Genomic DNA, 21,329 nt, shown 5'->3' with positions numbered 1-21,329 from the left:
GCTAAAGTATCCATATAAGGGAAGTTTTACTTATCGCCCAAATACTCTGTCTTTTCCCTCTTGTATGGAATGTGAGCTGTAAAATGAGATACAGCCCTTGCCTTTGGGAGAGAGAGAAATATTTGCTGGCGTTGGAACCAGGTGCCATATTGTTGCGTTCTAATGAATTGCAGGTCAGGCAGCTGGTTAGAGTCCAGTGAGAGAATCTCATTAGATGATATGCGATTGCGCGCATGGAAGATATTTCTGTCCTGAACCAATATGAGCAGACAATAGAGTTGCTTAAATGAAGACAGTCATCCAAACTAGAGATGTGCGCCGGACCATTTTTGCTTTATTTGGCTGTGATTCATCGTCCGGCTTTGGATTCGGATTTGCCAAACCACCGTGACAGGTTTTGGATTTCGATTTTTTCAAAAACTGACAAAAGAAGCTAAAATCACATAATTTGGGCCTTTATTCATTCCTATAGTATTATATTATTAATCTCAATAACATTAATTTCCAACCATTTCCAACAATTCTGACCACCTCACAGCTCACAATATTGTTTTCACCAATATTAGCCGAAGACTGCAGTGAGCTGGATGGTTACCAAGCAACAGAGCAGCAACACAAACACACGGCAGTTTATAGCACATCTATGAAACACTGCCACACAGCAGTGGCAGAAAAGTGCTGCAAGATGGAACTGTTCTTGGGCCCTACCACTCACCCTTATAGTGGATATAAAAAAGGACATGCACAGTTTAACAAACCAAGCACTTCAGCGATATTGACTGACACTTTTGAGGTTGAAATGCTTGGTTTGTTTGGGCCCCCACAAAACAAGCTACCAATTGGCTTAAGGCAACAGCTCTACAGTGGCAAGATGTCATCGTCATTGCCATCCTCACCCTCATCAGTGTGTACATCACCCTCACACAATATTAATTCATCTATACTGGAATCCACCATTACTGAAGTCTCTGTACTTAGACATAATTGCTAGGAAGAGTCTTCCATATGGAATTTTCAGTTCATATTGGTGAACATCATCTCTTTCACATTTTGAGGAAGTAACCTCCTACAACGTTTGCTCACAAGGTTCCCGGCTGTGCTGAAAACTCTCTCTGAGTACACACTGGAGGGTGGGCAGCTTAAGTAATGCAAAGCCAATTTGTACATGGTCCTGCAAATTGCCTTTTTTTTCCTTCCAGTACTCAAAGGGGCTGTGTGACATGCCTATTTGTACGGTGCTATGAAAATAATCCTCTACCATTCTTTGGATGGTGATCGTATCAGATGGAGTTACAATAGAGGTGTCACTAATGTTGGGCAATTCTTTTAGACCCAACCAGATGTCAAAATGTTTTCCTGACTTATCTGCATCACCACTGGTTCTTTTGGGAAAGTTGAGTTTTTTTTCTGGCTGCTGCTGAAGAAACTGAATGAGGAGACGTCATAGCACCATGCATCACTTGAGCTGCCAACTTGATCACCAGGAGCTCTTTGCATCTCTTAAGATTTGGGTCAGTTGGAAAGAAAGACACAGCATTTGACTTAAACCTAGGATTAAGCATGGCTGCTAAAATATAGTGATCAGATTTCAAGATATTGGCAAACCTTGTGTCCTCACAAAGCAAAAAAAGACTTAATCTACAAATCTGGCATACTTTGCGGATTTTATTTGTTTAATCTCCTCCTTCAGTTTCTCTATCTGATTTTCCAATAGCCTAATTAGGGTAATCACCTTACATAAGTTAGCAGTGTTGAAACTCCCTTCACAGGCGGCTACTTCAAAGGGTTTGAGCACCTTGTACAAGACAGAAAGTACTCTCTACTGCACTGGGCTAAGATACATACCCCCCTCTCCCAATGTCATGGCTTATTGTATAGCTATGGATGGCTTTTTTCTGTTCCTCCATCCGCTAAAGCATATATAGGGTGAGTTCCACCTTGTTACCACCTCTTGCTTCAGTTGATGATGGGGCAAATTGAACTGTTCTTGTAGGTGCTTCAATCTCCTGCATGCTGTTGCTGAATGCCAAAAATGTCACAACATCTTTCAGGCCACAGACAGCATCTCCTGCACGCCCCTGTCATCTTTTAAAAATCCCTGTACCACTAAGTTGATCGTGTGAGCAAAGCACGGGATGTGTTGGAATTCACCCAGCTGTAATGCTCTCACAATATTTGTCGCTTTATCAGATATCACAAATCCTAAGGAGATTCCAAGTGGGGTAAGCCATATTGCTATGACATCCCTTAGTTTTTCTAAGAGGTTGTCAGCGGTATGCCTCTTATTGAAGCTGGTGATACACATAGTAGCCTGCTTCTGAATAAGGTGGCATTGTTTGTTAGGTACTACTTCTGCTGCTGATGGAGGCAATTCACCCACCCAGTGGGTTGTCACACTCATGTATTGTTTACTTTGCCCATTACCTCTTGTCCACATATTTGTGGTACAATGACGTTGCTGGACTAGCATTGTCATCATGACTGGTGGCAGCAGCTGCTGCACTAGTATTTGTTTGCTCTTCTCTAAAATGATCATTATCTATTTGTCAAGTTGCAGATCGCTGCGTGGATTACAGGGCTTATAGATCCTCATGAACAAAGCGCACCAACCAGTACATATATACTTTTATTTTTAAACTTGCAGCTCGGTTCTGTGTGAATCACATGGCTTATAGATGCATGTGAACAAAGCGCACTAGAATAAAGCGCACCAACCAGTACAATTTACAGCAGATTACAGCACAGCATACAGCAGCATTACAGTAGAGTATAGCGCAGCTTGCAGCAGCGTGCCCCCTATACACAGTCACAGCACAGTCACAGTCCGGGGTCTCATTACAGCCCTACAGCAGAGTATAGCACAGCTTTCATCAGTGTGCTCATTTATACACAGTCACAGCACCGGAATTTGTGAGACCGGAGTCTCAGTACAGCCCCTACAGCAGTGTACAGTGCAGCTTTCAGCAGCGTGCGTTAGTGTGAAATAGCGCCGCGTCCCGGCCACAGCGCCTTATCTAAATTCCAAGTTCCTCAAGACTCCATCGCTGGCAGGATGACGTTCGGCCTTGACGCTGTGTCTCAAGTGGTCTCAGATCCCTGCTGTTTGGAGCGGTCCGGATTCCTAGGATTCCAGACCGCTCATCGCTAATCAAAATGATGTATTTATTAGAATGAGTTCCCCTTCATGCACCTTTTACTAAATCAAGGGTCAGCGGCATAACTAGATATATTGTAGACCCCAAGGGAAAAGTTTGTAAGGGGCCCTATGTACCACCAAATGGTGAAATATGTATATAACACATATAACAGTGACAGGAAGAGGACCCACAGCCATTGGCGTTTCTATAATGAGTGCAATGGGTGCGGTGCACACTGGCCCCTCCTCTGTAGAAACGCCCCTGCCCACAGCGCTGCACTCCCTGTACCTATTGGTAGCTACGCCCTTGTCAATGGCTTTTAACAGCTTCCTTTTGTGCTTTTCATCCAGATCTTCACGCTAATCCCCAAATATCTCAGAAAAACTTCCTGATATATATTGTGTGAGGGGCTTAAGGGCACCAGATCCAAAGAGTTACCATTCAAGGAGCTCTAACCTGATGAGACTGGCTGCTCTGCAAGGTTCCTGTAGCAATACAATAGTTCCAGTTAATAAAACCAAAAAATATAGGGGTTGATTTATTAAGCAGTGAAAATTGCCCATATAAACCAATCAGCTTCTACAGTATCTAATGTTTAATAAAACATATCTGATAAATGCTACCTCAATGCTGATTAGTTGCTATGGGAAACGTTTGAACTGGCCCACTTCTGCACTTTTTTCTCTGCTTTATACTTCAACCCCATAGTGTTAATTATAGGACAATATTCTGTAACTAGCGCTTAAAAGAAGATATATTTTCATACTGGAGAACTTGTACTTCCTTTTGAGTGAAGTTCATTGTGCAGTAGATATATGCTATATGTGGCCCTTTTATTTTGTCATGCATTAAGGGTTTGTTATACAGGAAGTGCTTGTTATACAGGAAGTGCTTCTGCAGCCATAATTCAATTTGATTACAGTAAAAATATGTTACCGAGCACATCTTTATTGACCCTGTGCATCTGAACAAAGCATCCAATGCGACCATCTGATGAGTATGGTGATGATAAGAATGATGATGATTAAGAGGACGATGGTGAAGAGGAGGATGATGATGACGAGGAAAATATTTATGGTGATGATAAGGAGGATACCGATGATGATTATGAGGAGAATAACGATAGTGATAATGAGGAGTATGGTATGGTGTGGTGATGATGAGGAGGTGAATTATAATGATGAAGAGGGTGATGGTAAGGAAGAGAATGATCATGATGAGGGGAGGATGGTGATGGCGGTGATGATGATGAAGAGGGGGATGGTGATGATGAGGATGATGTTGATGATGATAGTAAGGAGGAAAATGGCGATGGGGAGAATAATGATGATGAGTATGAGGAGGATAACTATGGTGGTGGTGGTGGTGGTGGTGGTGATGATGATGATGAGGATAATTATGAAGAGGGTGATGGTAAGGAGGAGGTTGATGATGAGGAGAATGGTGATCATGATGAGGATGGTTATAATGAGGACAGGGATGGTGATAAGAAGAGGAGGAGGGTTGGGATGATGATGATGGTGGTGATGATGTGGAGGAGGATGATAATGATGAGGAGGATGGTGATGATGAGAAGGAGGATAATGATGAGAAGGAGATGGTAGTGATGATAAGGAGGATGAGGATGGTGGTGATGATGAGGATAATTATGAAGAGGGTGATGGTAAGGAGGAGGTTGATGATGAGGAGAATGGTGATCATGATGAGGATGGTTATAATGAGGACAGGGATGGTGATAAGAAGAGGAGGAGGGTTGGGATGATGATGGTGGTGATGATGTGGAGGAGGATGATAATGATGAGGAGGATGGTGATGATGAGAAGGAGGATAATGATGAGAAGGAGATGGTAGTGATGATAAGGAGGACGAGGATGGTGGTGATGATGAGGAGGAGGATAGTGGTAATGATGATGAGTTGGAGTATGATGATGAGGATGACGATTATGATGATGAGGAAGATGGTGAAAATGATGGTCATGGTGATGAGGATATTGATGGTGATGATGGGGTTGGTCTTGATAATGAGGATGGTGGTGATAAGAATGATTGTGGTCATAATGATAATATTAATAATGATGATGATGATGTTGGTGATGATAGTAATGATAATAATAAAGATGGAGAAGATGATGGTGGTAGTAATGTTGATGGTTATGGTAGTTGTTATTTGGAAGATGATGAAGGTAAAGATGATTACAGTGATGGTGATGATGATGATGATAGTAATGATAATAGAGATGGCGAAGATGATGGTGGTAGTAATGTTGATGGTTATGGTAGTTGTTATTTGGAAGATGATGAAGGTAAAGATGATTACAGTGATGGTGATGATGATGGTGATGATAGTAATGATAATAGAGATGGCGAAGATGATGGTGGTAGTAATGTTGATGGTTATGGTAGTTGTTATTTGGAAGATGATGAAGGTAAAGATGATTACAGTGATGGTGATGATGATGATGATGATGATGATGATGATAGTAATGATAATAAAAGAGATGGAGAAGATGATGGTGGTAGTAATGTTGATGGTTATGGTAGTTGTTATTTGGAAGATGATGAAGGTAAAGATGATTACAGTGATGGTGATGATGATGATGATGATAGTAATGATAATAAAAGAGATGGAGAAGATGATGGTGGTAGTAATGTTGATGGTTATGGTAGTTGTTATTTGGAAGATGATGAAGGTAAAAATGATTACAGTGATGGTGATGATGATGATGGTGATGATAGTAATGATAATAAAAGAGATGGAGAAGATGATGGTGGTAGTAATGTTGATGGTTATGGTAGTTGTTATTTGGAAGATGATGAAGGTAAAGATGATTACAGTGATGGTGATGATGATGATGATTATAGTAATGATAATAAAAGAGATGCAGAAGATGATGGTGGTAGTAATGTTGATGATTATGGTAGTTGTTATTTGGAAGATGATGAAGGTAAAGATGATTACAGTGATGGTGATGATGATGATGATTATAGTAATGATAATAAAAGAGATGCAGAAGATGATGGTGGTAGTAATGTTGATGGTTATGGTAGTTGTTATTTGGAAGATGATGAAGGTAAAGATGATTACAGTGATGGTGATGATGATGATGATGATTATAGTAATGATAATAAAAGAGATGGAGAAGATGATGGTGGTAGTAATGTTGATGGTTATGGTAGTTGTTATTTGGAAGATGATGAAGGTAAAGATGATTACAGTGATGGTGATGATGATGATGATTATAGTAATGATAATAAAAGAGATGCAGAAGATGATGGTGGTAGTAATGTTGATGGTTATGGTAGTTGTTATTTGGAAGATGATGAAGGTAAAGATGATTACAGTGATGGTGATGATGATGATGATTATAGTAATGATAATAAAAGAGATGCAGAAGATGATGGTGGTAGTAATGTTGATGGTTATGGTAGTTGTTATTTGGAAGATGATGAAGGTAAAGATGATTACAGTGATGGTGATGATGATGATGATAGTTATGATAATAGATATGGAGAAGATGATGGTGGTAGTAATGTTGATGGTTATGGTAGTTGTTATTTGGAAGATGATGAAGGTAAAGATGATTACAGTGATGGTGATGATGATGATGATGATGATAGTTATGATAATAGAGATGGAGAAGATGATGGTGGTAGTAATGTTGATGGTTATGGTAGTTGTTATTTGGAAGATGATGAAGGTAAAGATGATTACAGTGATGGTGATGATGATGATGATAGTAATGATAATAGAGATGGCGAAGATGATGGTGGTAGTAATGTTGATGGTTATGGTAGTTGTTATTTGGAAGATGATGAAGGTAAAGATGATTACAGTGATGGTGATGATGATGGTGATGATAGTAATGATAATAGAGATGGAGAAGATGATGGTGGTAGTAATGTTGATGGTTATGGTAGTTGTTATTTGGAAGATGATGAAGGTAAAGATGATTACAGTGATGGTGATGATGATGGTGATGATAGTAATGATAATAGAGATGGCGAAGATGATGGTGGTAGTAATGTTGATGGTTATGGTAGTTGTTATTTGGAAGATGATGAAGGTAAAGATGATTACAGTGATGGTGATGATGATGATGATGATGATAGTAATGATAATAAAAGAGATGGAGAAGATGATGGTGGTAGTAATGTTGATGGTTATGGTAGTTGTTATTTGGAAGATGATGAAGGTAAAGATGATTACAGTGATGGTGATGATGATGGTGATGATAGTAATGATAATAGAGATGGCGAAGATGATGGTGGTAGTAATGTTGATGGTTATGGTAGTTGTTATTTGGAAGATGATGAAGGTAAAGATGATTACAGTGATGGTGATGATGATGATGATAGTAATGATAATAAAAGAGATGGAGAAGATGATGGTGGTAGTAATGTTGATGGTTATGGTAGTTGTTATTTGGAAGATGATGAAGGTAAAAATGATTACAGTGATGGTGATGATGATGATGGTGATGATAGTAATGATAATAAAAGAGATGGAGAAGATGATGGTGGTAGTAATGTTGATGGTTATGGTAGTTGTTATTTGGAAGATGATGAAGGTAAAGATGATTACAGTGATGGTGATGATGATGATGATAGTAATGATAATAGAGATGGCGAAGATGATGGTGGTAGTAATGTTGATGGTTATGGTAGTTGTTATTTGGAAGATGATGAAGGTAAAGATGATTACAGTGATGATGATGATGATAGTAATGATACTAAAAGAGATGGAGAAGATGATGGTGGTAGTAATGTTGATGGTTATGGTAGTTGTTATTTGGAAGATGATGAAGGTAAAGATGATTACAGTGATGGTGATGATGATGATGATTATAGTAATGATAATAAAAGAGATAGAGAAGATGATGGTGGTAGTAATGTTGATGGTTATGGTAGTTGTTATTTGGAAGATGATGAAGGTAAAGATGATTACAGTGATGGTGATGATGATGATGATGATGATGATAGTAATGATAATAAAAGAGATGGAGAAGATGATGGTGGTAGTAATGTTGATGGTTATGGTAGTTGTTATTTGGAAGATGATGAAGGTAAAGATGATTACAGTGATGGTGATGATGATGATGATAGTTATGATAATAGATATGGAGAAGATGATGGTGGTAGTAATGTTGATGGTTATGGTAGTTGTTATTTGGAAGATGATGAAGGTAGAGATGATTACAGTGATGGTGATGATGATGATGATAGTTATGATAATAGATATGGAGAAGATGATGGTGGTAGTAATGTTGATGGTTATGGTAGTTGTTATGGGGAAGATGATGAAGGTAAAGATGATTACAGAGAAGATGATGATGATGATGATGATGATGATGATGATGATGATGATGGTGATGTTGATTGATGGTTTTGATGATAATGATTGTGATAAAGATGATAATAATGGTGATTATGGGTAACTTCTCCTCCTTCCATCTTTAGAAGGTTTGATACATCTCCCCCTAAATGACAGAGTAGATATCTGCATGCTCATACCTGCATCGCCACATGTTACAGAGATTGTTACATTGTAATGCCATGAGGTATCCACTGGTTACTGACCAGACCAGCTCTGCGAGGAACATCTCTACTTTGTCATTTTGGGTGAAGGTGAATTTGTGGCCAGAGAAGAGTCAGGGGCAAATTCCGGTGGCAGGGCCATAGCAGAGACGTGCGGTGGGGTGAGGCAGGTGAGGCATAGTACAGAGTACAGTTAGGAGCCGCCGGGCTCTCTCTTCCCTGTGGATTTATTTCTCTGCGGATGTGGAAATGACTGTGTTACAGGCACGGGGTGCTGACACAGGTGCGCTGACACAGGGGCGCTGACACAAAGGTGCTGACACAGGAGCACAGCCGCTTGTCACATCCATGTGGAGAATTAGAAGCATGTACCAGTGTTTGTGCATTTCCCCATGGCTGAGTATTATGATTCCAGGGATGTACTATGCCAGATTGTTTTCTGCTACATTCTCAGTGATTAATGCGGATATAATGATCTTTTTTATTACTTACTTTCTTTAGCCTGTTTCCACCAGTAACTGGGATAAAACTACAACTTGCTGCAGAAATATACTGGGAGAGCCAGAAGCAGACATTATACAGTAAGTGGTCCGGAGCTAATTGTGGCTCTCTCCCTCCTAACCGGCAGGATGACAGGGAAACAGAATGTGACGGCAGATAAGAACCACCCGGCCCATCTAGTCTGCCCCAAACACATGTACACGCACACACTTACACACTATGGGGGTCATTCCGAGTTGATTGCTAGCTGAATTTGTTCGCTGTGCAGCGATCAGGCTAAAAAATGGCAGTTCTGCGCATGCGTATGCGGCGCAATGCTCATGCGTGACGTACGGGCACAACGAACGATGTCATTTTGCACAGGGTCTAGCGATGCATTTCAATCGCACTGCCTGCCGCAGAGTGATTGACATGAAGTGGGTGTTTCTGGGTGGCAACTGACAGTTTTCAGGGAGTGTGCGGAAATAACTAGTGAGCGATCAACTCGGAATGACCCCTAAAGACTGGCTTGGTTGAAGCATATGTAGTCCAGTCTGATTCAGTATGATTTCCCAACAGTCAAAATCCCGCCATCGAGCGCAGTGTGTCCCCGGGCGGGCTTGTCCCCATACATGGGTTTCCTCCCTTCAATCCAAATATATACCGGTAGATGAATTGGCTGCAGACATGGGGGGTCATTCCGAGTTGATCGCTCGCTAGCTAGTTTTTGCAGCCGTGTAAACGCTATGCCGCCGCCCACTGGGAGTGTATTTTAGCTTAGCAGAAGTGTGAAGGGTTGCAAAAAATTTTTGTGTAGTTTCAGAGTAGCTCAAAACCTACTCAGCGCTTGCGATCACTTCAGACCATTCAGTTCCTGTTTTGACGTCACAAACCCGCCCAGCGTTCGCCCAGCCACGCCTGCGTTTTTGCAGCACTGCGGTCAGATAGTCGCCGCCCATAGGGGAGTGTATTTTCGCTTTGCAAGTGTGCGAACGCATGTGTAGCCGAGTGGTACAAAAAAGTTTTGTGCAGTTTCTGAGTAGCTCAGAACTTACTCAGCCGCTGCGATCACTTCAGCCTGTCCGGGCCCGGAATTGACGTCAGACACCCGCCCTGCAAATGCTTGGAAACGCCTGCGTTTTTCCAACCACTCCCAGAAATCAGTCAGTTGACAGCCACAAACGCCCTCTTCCTGTCAATCTTCTTGCGGTCGGCTGTGCAAATGGATTCTTCGTTAAATCCACCGCTCAGCAACGATCCGCTGTGTACCATACGACACGCCTGCACATTGCGGTGCATACGCATGTGCAGTTTAGACCTGATCGCACCACAGCGAAAAAACCTAGTGTGCGATCAGGTCGGAATGAGTCCCTTTGTGCTGACCGTAACATACATATATTACATATAAAACATATAATACATATGATTTGCCGGTGGGTGGGATGACGGCTGTCGGGATTCTGCATTATATATATATATATATATATATATATATATACACACTCATTCATACTGTGCCATCCTATATATTACGTGTTGTCATTTATAGACAATGGTGAATTGCTCCATTAATTATCCACCAGCAGGTTGGACACGTAATCATCAGGGGTTAGCGGGCCACTGATAATGTCCAGGTCACTACATATCTAGAGCCAATATAGAAACATAGAATTTGACGGCAGATAAGAACCACTTGGCCCATCTAGTTTGCCCCTTTTTTATTTTATCCTTTAGGCAATCTCAACCCTTTTTTAACCTTAATTCTTTGTAAGGATATTCATATGCCTGTCCCAAGCATGTTTAAATTGCTCTACAGTCTTAGCCTCTACCACCTCTGATGGGAGACTTTTCCACTTATCCACTACCCTTTCTGTGAAGTAATTTTTCCTTATATTTCCCCTGAACCTCCCCCCCTCCAGTCTCAGTGCATGTCCTCGTGTCCTATTACTTCTCTTCATATGAAGAATGTTTCCCTCCTGGACTTTGTTAAAACCCTTGATATATGTGACAGTCTCTATCATGTCCCCCCTTTCCCTTCTCTACTCCACACTATACATATTGAGATTTCTTAGTCTTTCTGGGTAAATTGTGTGATGTAGGCCATGCACCATTTTAGTTGCCCTTCTTTGTACACTCTCTAATGTATTTATATCCTTCTGGAGATAGGGTCTCCAGAACTGGACACAGTATTCCAGATGGGGCCGTACCAATGACCTATACAGTGGCATTCTCACTTCTTTTTTCCTGCTACTGATTCCTCTCCCTATGCAACCAAGCATCTGACTTGCCTTTCTCATTGCTTTGTTGCATTGCTTTCCTGCCTTCAAGTCACTTGAAATAGTGACTCCTAAATCTCTTTCCTCCTCAGTAGTTTCCATTATAGTACCCTTGATACTATACTTAGCCTTTGGGTTTTTGAGACCCAAGTGCATGATTTTGCATTTTTTAGCATTAAACTGTAGTTGCCACGTTCTTGACCATTTCTCAAGCCTACCTAGGTCATTAATCATTTGTTTGACCCCTCCCGGTGTGTCTACCCTGTTGCATATCTTTGTATCATCTGCAAAAAGGCATATCTTCCCTTCAATACCATCTGCAATGTCACCAACAAAGATATTAAAGAGAACTGGACCAAGTACAGATCCCTGGGGTACTCCACTGGTAACATTTTCCTCCATAGATTGCACTCCATTAACTACGACTGTCTGTTTCCTGTCCTGCAACCAGGTTCTTATCCATTTAACTGATTTATAATCCACCCCCAGGCTTTCAAGTTTATTTAGCAGTCTGCGATGTGGGACAGTGTCAAATGCCTTACTAAAGTCTAGATATGCTACATCTACAGCTCCCCCTTGATCTATTATTTTCATCACAGAGTCAAAAAAGTCAATAAGATTTGTTTGGCATGATCTCCCACCAGTAAATCCATGCTGTTTTGGATCCTGTAAGTTGTTTGATTTAAGATATTCCACTACTCTTTCTTTTAATAGTTTTTCCATTACTTTCCCTACTACTGATGTAAGGCTTACTGGTCTGTAGTTACTTGCTTCTTCCTTGCTTCCACTTTTGTGCAGTGGAACTACATTTGCTCTTTTCCAGTCCTCTGGAATAGCACCTGTATTTAGTGACTGGTTAAATAATTCTGTTAAAGGTGTAACCAGCACATCTTTTAGCTCTTTGAGTATCTTTGGGTGTATCCCATCTGGTCCCATTGATTTATCCACTTTTAGTTTTGAAAGTTCTGTTAGGACCTTCTCCTCTGTAAATGTATTTTCATCTACCTTATTTTTATGAATGTCCTTGCAACTTAACTGTGGCCCCATCCCTTCTTCTGTAGTAAATACTGAGCAAAAATAATTATTTAGGTGATCTGCTATTGCCTTGTCTCCCTCCACCAAATGCCCACTCTCTGTCTTAAGTCTTATTATTCCTCCATTTGATTTTTTCCTTTCACTTATATACTTAAAAAAAGTTTGCCCCCTTTATCTACTGACTGGGCCATTTTCTCCTCAGCTTCTGCCTTTGCACGTCTGATCACTTTCTTAGCATCCTTCCGTCTGTCCAGATACACCTCTTTGTCGTTATTATTTTGAGTCTGTTTGTATTTCCTAAAAGCCATCTTTTTTGCTTTCACACTAGTTGATACTTCTTTTGTGAACCACACTATTACACAGCATGTTACAGCCAATAGTACATAACCATTCATACAGGGAAAATAATACACATCTCATATTTATTTGTTTACGTCCCCCGTCCCTCTTAAACTAACCCATAAAATCGTTTCTAAAAACTATAAAATCCAAAAAACATATTGCAATCCATTTAGGCTTCAGCTGATACTGTATAATGCAATATAGTGTGACCCCCCCTGACCTCCTCTTACCAGCCACCCTCCCCCCCCCGGCCTCCTCTTACCAGCCGCCCTCCCAGCCCCCCCCCCCCCCGCCCTCCTCTTACCAGTCTCCCCCCCCCCCCCGGCCTCCTCTTACCAGCCGCCCTCCCAGCCTCCTCCCTGGCTGTGGTCTGTTGGTCACGTTATCTCCTGACCTAATGGGGAGCCAAACTCTTATGTGTCTTAAATGGCAAATTTTGTGTACATGGTGCCTGTGACACGGGGGACTAAACAGCACATTCTCCATGTATGAAAATATATAGAATAATGTTATAACTGCTGAGGGTCAGTCTGGGACACCGGTAACTGAATATACCATCAGAAAGGAAAGTCTGCTAGTTCATTCTGCACATCTGCAGTCTCTCTCTCTCTCTCTCTTACGCCCTCTCTCTCCAGCCATCCCTCTCTCCGTCCCTCCCTCTCTCTATCTTTCCCGTTCTCCCCCTCGCTCTCTCCCACACTCTCCATCTGTCCCACTCTCTTTTGCTCTCCTTCACTCTCTCTCCCCCACTCTCTCTCACTCCCCCCACTCTCTCTCCCCTCTCTGTCCTTCCTCTCTCCCTCCTACTCTTTCTCTCTCTTTCCCCAACTCTCTCTCCATCCCTCTCTTTTTTTTCCACTCCCCCTCTCTCTCCCTCTCCTTCCTACTGTCTCTCTCCATCTATCTCCCGCTCCCCGTCTCCCTCCCTCCCTATACTTACTGTATCTCCCCCTCCATCCCTCTCTTCCTCTCCCTCACTCTCTCTCTATCACCCTCTCTCACCTACTTTCCTCTCTCCTTCCTTCTTTCTCCCTCCCTCTCTCTTCTTCTATCTCCTCTCTCTCTCTTCCTCCCTCCCTCTCTCTCTCTCCCTCCCTTTATCTCTCTCTCCTACTCTCTATCTCACTCCCCCCCCACTCTCTCTCCCTTCTCTCTGACCCTCCCTCTCTCTCCCTCCCTCCTACTCCCTTTCTCTCTCTCTCTCTCTCCACTCTCTCTCCCCCTCTCTCTATCTCCTCTCTCTCTCCCTTACCCTTAGTCTATCCTTCTCTCTACCTCCCTCTCTCCCCCACCTTCTCTCTCTCCTCCTCTCTCTCGCTTTTCCTCTTACTCTCTCTCCCTCCCTGTTTTCCTCTCTCTCCCTCCCTCCCTCTATATCTCCTTCCTACTCTCTCTTTATCTCACTCCCCCTCACTCTCTCTCCCTTCTCTCTTCCCCTCCCTCTCTCTTCCTCCCTCCTACCCCCTTTCTCTCTCCCTTTTCCACTCACTCCCCCCTCTTCCTCCTGTCTCTCTCCCTCTCTCTCCACTCTCTCTCCTCCTCTCTCTATCTCCCCTCTCTCTCCCTTACCCTTAGTCTATCCTTCTCTCTACCTCCCTCTCTCCCCCACCTTCTCTCTCTCTCTCCTCCTCTCTCTCGCTTTTCCTCTTACTCTCTCTCCCTCCCTGTTTTCCTCTCTCTCTCCCTCCCTCTATATCTCCTTCCTACTCTCTCTTTATCTCACTCCCCCTCACTCTCTCTCCCTTCTCTCTTCCCCTCCCTCTCTTCCTCCCTCCTACCCCCTTTCTCTCTCTCTTTTCCACTCACTCCCCCCTCTTCCTCCTGTCTATCTCTCTCCCTCTCTCTCCACTCTCTCTCCCTCACTATTCCTCTCTCCCCCTCTCTCTATCTCCCCCCTCTCTCCCTTACCCTTAGTCTATCCTTCTCTCTACCTCCCCCTCTCCCCCTCTCTCTCTCTTCCTCTCCCTCTCTTTCCCTCTTACTCTCTCTCCCTCCCTGTTTTCCTCGATCTCTCTCTCTCTCCCATCTCCCATTTTCTCTCCCTCCGTCTCTATTCCTTTCTCTCCCCATCTCTTCCTACCGCTCTCCTTCACTCTTGCTCTCCCCTCTCTCTCTCTCTCCCTCCCTCTCATCCTCTCTCTCTCTCCCTCTCTACCCCCCTCTCTCTCCCTCCCACCCTTCTCTCTCTCCCCCCTCTCGCGATCTCTCTCTCCCTCCTTCACTTGCCAGTCAGAGCTGACATAATGTAATAATATGTTTCCTGGTGAGGGGCGGATTGAATGTACAGCCAGGGCAGTGGGATTACTGATCCCCCTCTATCCTCTGTGTCCCGGCTGACAGGGGGTCACTAGCTCCGTCTGTGTTCTGCGCTGTGCCTACATCACTTACAGGGAAAGTGTCAGGAAAATTTCACAGATACGACTTTGAGTCGTGTTTCCCATCCAGCAAATATAAGAAATACACTGTGGCAGTAACATTTCTGCTGGGAAAATATTTTCCTATGTAGAGAACACTGCTATCTCCTTGGCTGGAAGTAGGGTCTGTGCGGCGTAAGTGGGGTCTCGTTTCTCCGGCTGTCTCCTGGGGTTTATTCTGAGCTGAAGTAAGAATTGGCCTTTCTCAGCTCTGCGTGCTTCTATTATATATAGGGTATATGTCCCAATACACGGGGTGGGCACGAGTACTGCCCAGACAGAGGTGGTCTGTTCTGTGCCACCAGCTGGGGTCCCCAAGTGATGGATGGGGTCATAATGCTGCGTTATTCTCCCCAGGCTACAGAACGTACCTTATACTAAACACGCTGTGTATCATTATTATCAAGTGAGAAAACTCAGCCTTTTAGTGAGGAGCAGAGTAAGGGAGGTGGGCTGCATCGTCAGGACCCCCAAATGTTGCTACGGTGCTTGATAAGTTTCTCCCTTGGCTAAGTACATTAGAGCCTATCAATGCGGTAGGAGGGTGATAGAGCTCAGGCTGATAGCAGCACCTTCCTACCACTTTTACCAGCACGTTATTATCTGACACCAGGAGCCATGGCGTGATACCGGCGGCGTTACCGGTGATCATGTGTGGCGGTTGCCTGAGTCTAATCACATAGATAAGCAGAGATTCTATTCAAATGATATATCACGCCCGATCTCCTTTCTAAAATAATCCCCGTTATCGGGCATATCGTGCCCGCAGTAATCAGGGTTAGCGGTGTAAAAGGTTGGGTGTGTCGCTGCCCCGGCGGTAGTGAGCTGAAATGATGATACCACGCCCCCGAAGGGCAGAAACTGAATGGGTGTGGATGGGGGTGAAAAGAATTGAATACCGCCCTATATGTCTATAATGTTATGTAGTTATGATCCCGGCGATCAGCATACCGACACCGGAATCTTGGACGCCAGAATGCCGGCAGGGAACCCAGGACTATTCTTACTCGTGCCTGTCCACGACACCCATAGCGTGGGAATAGAACCTGAACGTGTGGCGAGCTGCGGGCATACAGATCATCAGAGTCACTCTGGGGGGATTTGAGGGGTTTAGGAGAAGAACAGATCTCGGGAAGGATGAGCAGGATAGGTGGCAGAACCAAGTCGGGGAATGAGGTGGCTTGGCATATGCCAGGTCCATTAGACTAGTATACAGTATATCTATATTTCTGAATAATAAAGTTGTAATTTTTGTTTGTCTGTCTGTTTGCTCCGGCATCACTCAGTAACTACGGGATAAATGTGGATGGCGTTTTCATTACTGTAGTATAGCTTAGTGACCTAGAGAGAAACTGGGGTATGTGTGATCTCGCTGTGACATCAGGAAAAGCCAGACGCCTGACACCTGGTGCGTGCACTGTGCAGGCTCCTCACGTACAAAATGACTATATATATATATATATATATATATATACAAATATTATTTTTTTTGGGGAGAAATACACTTCTAGGGACTGTTTACTAACTATGGAGACAAACAATTTTTTTTCCAGAAGATATCCACACGAGCGAAGCCGCGGGCAAACGCTAGTACATAAATTGTTGATAACGCATACATTAAAGCATCAGTATATATTATAAGACTAACTAAACTCTTCCGAGCAAAATTAATGCAATTATTATTTATGACGAATGTTAGATTAGGGATTCAGTCCTTTAATATAAACCCACTAGACTAGCATTTAAAATGCTACTTAAGTGCACTTTTTTTATTATTATTATTATTATTATATTATCATTATTATTATATTATTATTATTATTATTATGATGATGATATATAGCAAAAATGGTAACATCTGCAAAAATAACAATAGCGAAGGTGATGTCAAGAATCCACATAATAACAATAAAAATATAACTATTACTATTAATAGTAAATGCAACATTTAAAATAATAGTGATGACGATAAAAAAGATAAAGATTACAATTATAACAAAAAATAATAACAGCTGTAAAGATGATGATAAAAATACTATAAATATTAATAGGTATGATAATAATAATAAGGTTACTAATGACAATCATAATGTTAATAGTAGTGATGATGATGATGATGATGATGATGATGATGATGATAATAAAACTACTATTACTACTTCTACTAATTATAACTATAAAAACATGTTAATAATAATGACAATAATGGTGATGATAATACAGAATTAATAATAATAATATAATAATAACAACAATGATAATGATGGTGGATGATAACAAGCATAATAATAATAATAATAATAATAATAACAATGATAATGATGGTGGATGATAACACTAATAATAATAATAATAATAATAATAATAATGATGGTGGATGATAACACTAATAACTATGAGAATAATGAAACCAATATAAATTATGATGTTAATAATAACAATGATAATAATGGTGGATGATAATAATAATAATAATAATGATAATAATGGTTGATGATAACACTAATAATAATAATAATAATAATAATAATAACAATGATAATAATGGTGGATGATAACACTAATAATAATAATAATAATAATAACAACAATGATAACACTAATAATAATAATAATAATAATAATAACAATGATGATGGTGGATGATAATAATAATAATAATAATAATAATAATAATAATAATAATAATAAATAATAATAATACTAACACCAATAATAACAATAACTAATAACACACCTGATGTTAATAATAACAATGATAATGATGGTGGATGATAACACTAATAATAATAATAATAATAATAATAATAACAATGATTGTATTACTAGACATTATATTGTAATGTGATCATTTTACACTTTATGACTTTTTTCAGTCTGTGTTACATCTTTGCCTTGGTAACGTTCCCGCGGCTGAGGATTACTCTCTGTGTAGCTCATGTGGGGATCTGAGGGATGTGTCAGTGTACAGACATCCCTGCAAATAATAATGCTATATTTTATTTATATAACGGGTTGCATGCACAGATATATTATTATAGCATTATAAAGTAGCAATATATATATATATATATATATATATATATATACACAGTTATATGTAATAGGTTATACATGGTGAGTTATATTCTAGCATTATAAAGTAGCAGTACATATATATATATAGTTATATGTAATAGGTTATACATAGTGAGTTATATTATAGCATTATAGAAGTTATATATAATATGTTGTATACTGTGAGTTATATTATTATACTAGTTATGTATAACATATTGTATACTCTGGGTTATATATGTGTTTATATCAGTTATATATAATAGGTTGTATACACTGAGTTATATTATTATAGTAGTTATATATAATAGGTTGTATACACTGAGTTATATTAATATAGTACAGGTTGAGTATCCCTTATCCAAAATGCTTGGGACCAGAGGTATTTTGGATATCAGATTTTTCCGTATTTTGGAATAAATGCATACCATAATGAGATATCATGGCGATGTGACCTAAATCTAAGCACAGAATACATTTATGTTACATATACACCTTATACACACAGCCTGAAGGCAATTTTAGCCAATATTTTTTATAACTTTGTGCATTAAACAAAGTGTGTGTACATACACACAATTCATTTATGTTACATATACACCTTATACACACAGCCTGAAGGTCATTTAATACAATATTTGTAATAACTGAGTATTAAACAAAGTTTGTGTACATTGAGCCATTAAAAAACAAAGGTTTCACTATCTCACTCTCACTCAAAAAAGTCGGTATTTCGGAATATTCCGTATTTCGGAATATTTGGATATGGGATACACAACCTGTAGTTATATATTATAGGTTGCATACAAGGAGTTATATAATAATAGCATTATAGGAGTTATATATATATATATAATAGGTTGTATACACTGAGTTATATTATAGCATTGTAGAAGTTGTCTATAATTGGTTGTATACTCAGTTATATTATTATAGTAGTTATATATAACATACTGCATACTCTGAGTTATATTATTCTAGCAGTTATATATAATAGGTTGCATACAAGCAGTTATATTATTATAGCATTATAGTAGTTATATATAATAGGTTGTATACACTGAGTTATATTATAGCACTATAGAAGTTACATATACAGTAATAGGTTGTATATTCTGAGTTATAATATTATAGCAATTATATATAATAGGTTGCATACAAGAAGTAATATTATTAAAATATTATAGCAAATAGATATAATAGTTTGCGTACAAGGAGTTATATTATTATAACAACATCATAGCAGGTATCTATAATAGGTTGTATACTATGAATTATATTATAGCAGTTATATATAATATGCTGCATACTCTGAGTTATATTATTATAGCAGTTAAATATAATAGTTTGCGTACAAGTTGTTATATTATTATAACATCATAGCAGGTATCAATAACAGGTTGTATACTCTGAGTTATATTATTATAGCAGTTATATAAATATAATCATATACAGCTATAACAGGGAGAAGTATATTCGGTCTAATTGTTCACTGAATAAGTATATACTGCTAACATGTGTACTGTGTAGAACTATGATACTGTACCTGCCCTGTACCTCTGTATCCCCTGGTACCACGCTGTGTATAGCTGTACCTGCCCTGTACCTCTGTATCCCCTGGTACCACGCTGTGTAACGCTGTACCTGCCCTGTAGCTCTATACACCCTGGTACCATGCTGTGTATCGCTGTACCTGCCCTGTAGCTCTATACACCCTGGTACCATGCTGTGTATCGCTGTACCTGCCCTGTAGCTCTATACACCCTGGTACCACGCTGTGTAACGCTGTACCTGCCCTGTACCTCTGTACCCCCTGGTACCACGCTGTGTAATGCTGTACCTGCCCTGTAGCTCTATACACCCTGGTACCACGCTGTGTAATGCTGTACCTGCCCTGTACCTCTGTATCCCCTGGTACCACGCTGTGTAACGCTGTACCTGCCCTGTAGCTCTATACACCCTGGTACCACGCTGTGTAATGCTGTACCTGCCCTGTACCTCTGTATCCCTTGGTACCACGCTGTGTAATGCTGTACCTGCCCTGTACCTCTGTACTCACTGGTACCACGCTGTGTAACGCTGTACCTGCCCTGTACCTCTGTACTCCCTGGTACCACGCTGTGTAACACTGTACCTGCCCTGTACCTCTGTACTCCCTGGCACCACGCTGTGTAACGCTGTACCTGCCCTGTACCTCTGTACACCCTGGTACAACGCTGTGTATCGCTGTACCTGCCCTGTACCTCTGTACCCCCTGGTACCACGCTGTGTATCGCTGTACCTGCCCTGTAGCTCTATACTCCCTGGTACCACGCTGTGTAACGCTGTACCTGCCCTGTACCTCTGTACTCCCTGGTACCACGCTGCGTAACGCTGTACCTGCCCTGTACCTCTGTACTCCCTGGTACCACGCTGTGTAAAGTTGTACCTGCCCTGTACCTCTGTACACCCTGGTACCACGCTGTGTATCGCTGTACCTGCCCTGTACCTCTGTACCCCCTGGTACCACGCTGTGTAACGCTGTACCTGCCCTGTAGCTCTATACTCCCTGGTACCACGCTGTGTAACGCTGTACCTGCCCTGTAGCTCTATACTCCCTGGTACCACGCTGTGTAACGCTGTACCTGCACTGTACCTCTATACTCCCTGGTACCACGCTGTATGACGCTGTAACTGCCCTGTACCTCTGTACTCCCTGGTACCACGCTGTGTAACGCTGTACCTGCCCTGTACCTCTGTACCCCCTGGTACCACGCTGTGTAATACTGTACCTGCCCTGTACCTCTGTACACCCTGGTACCACGCTGTGTATCGCTGTACCTGCCCTGTACCTCTGTACCCCCTGGTACCACGCTGTGTAACGCTGTACCTGCCCTGTAGCTCTATACTCCCTGGTACCACGCTGTGTATCGCTGTACCTGCCCTGTAGCTCTATACTCCCTGGTACCACGCTGTGTAACGCTGTACCTGCCCTGTACCTCTATACTCCCTGGTACCACGCTGTGTAATGCTGTACCTGCCCTGTACCTCTATACTCCCTGGTACCACGCTGT

The 21,329-nt window shown here is 41.3% G+C and overlaps 1 protein-coding gene across 1 annotated transcript in view; it reads left to right on the top strand.

Moving 5' to 3' along the window:
* LOC134949975 (dentin sialophosphoprotein-like) overlaps positions 1-8,517 on the top strand; it is a 75,833-nt gene extending 67,316 nt beyond the window's left edge. The window contains exons 2-5 of the mRNA XM_063938653.1: positions 4,167-4,280; positions 4,359-4,619; positions 4,732-4,869; positions 4,979-8,517. Of these exons, the coding sequence (XP_063794723.1) occupies positions 4,167-4,280; positions 4,359-4,619; positions 4,732-4,869; positions 4,979-8,517 (4,052 nt within the window). The remainder of the gene's footprint in view (positions 1-4,166; positions 4,281-4,358; positions 4,620-4,731; positions 4,870-4,978) is intronic.
* Positions 8,518-21,329: the final 12,812 nt, after the last annotated feature.

Source organism: Pseudophryne corroboree, chromosome 8 (assembly GCF_028390025.1).
Source record: "Pseudophryne corroboree isolate aPseCor3 chromosome 8, aPseCor3.hap2, whole genome shotgun sequence".
NCBI lineage: Eukaryota > Metazoa > Chordata > Amphibia > Anura > Myobatrachidae > Pseudophryne > Pseudophryne corroboree.
Note: the sequence above shows the minus strand (reverse complement) of the source record. Positions and strands in the feature narration are given on the sequence as shown.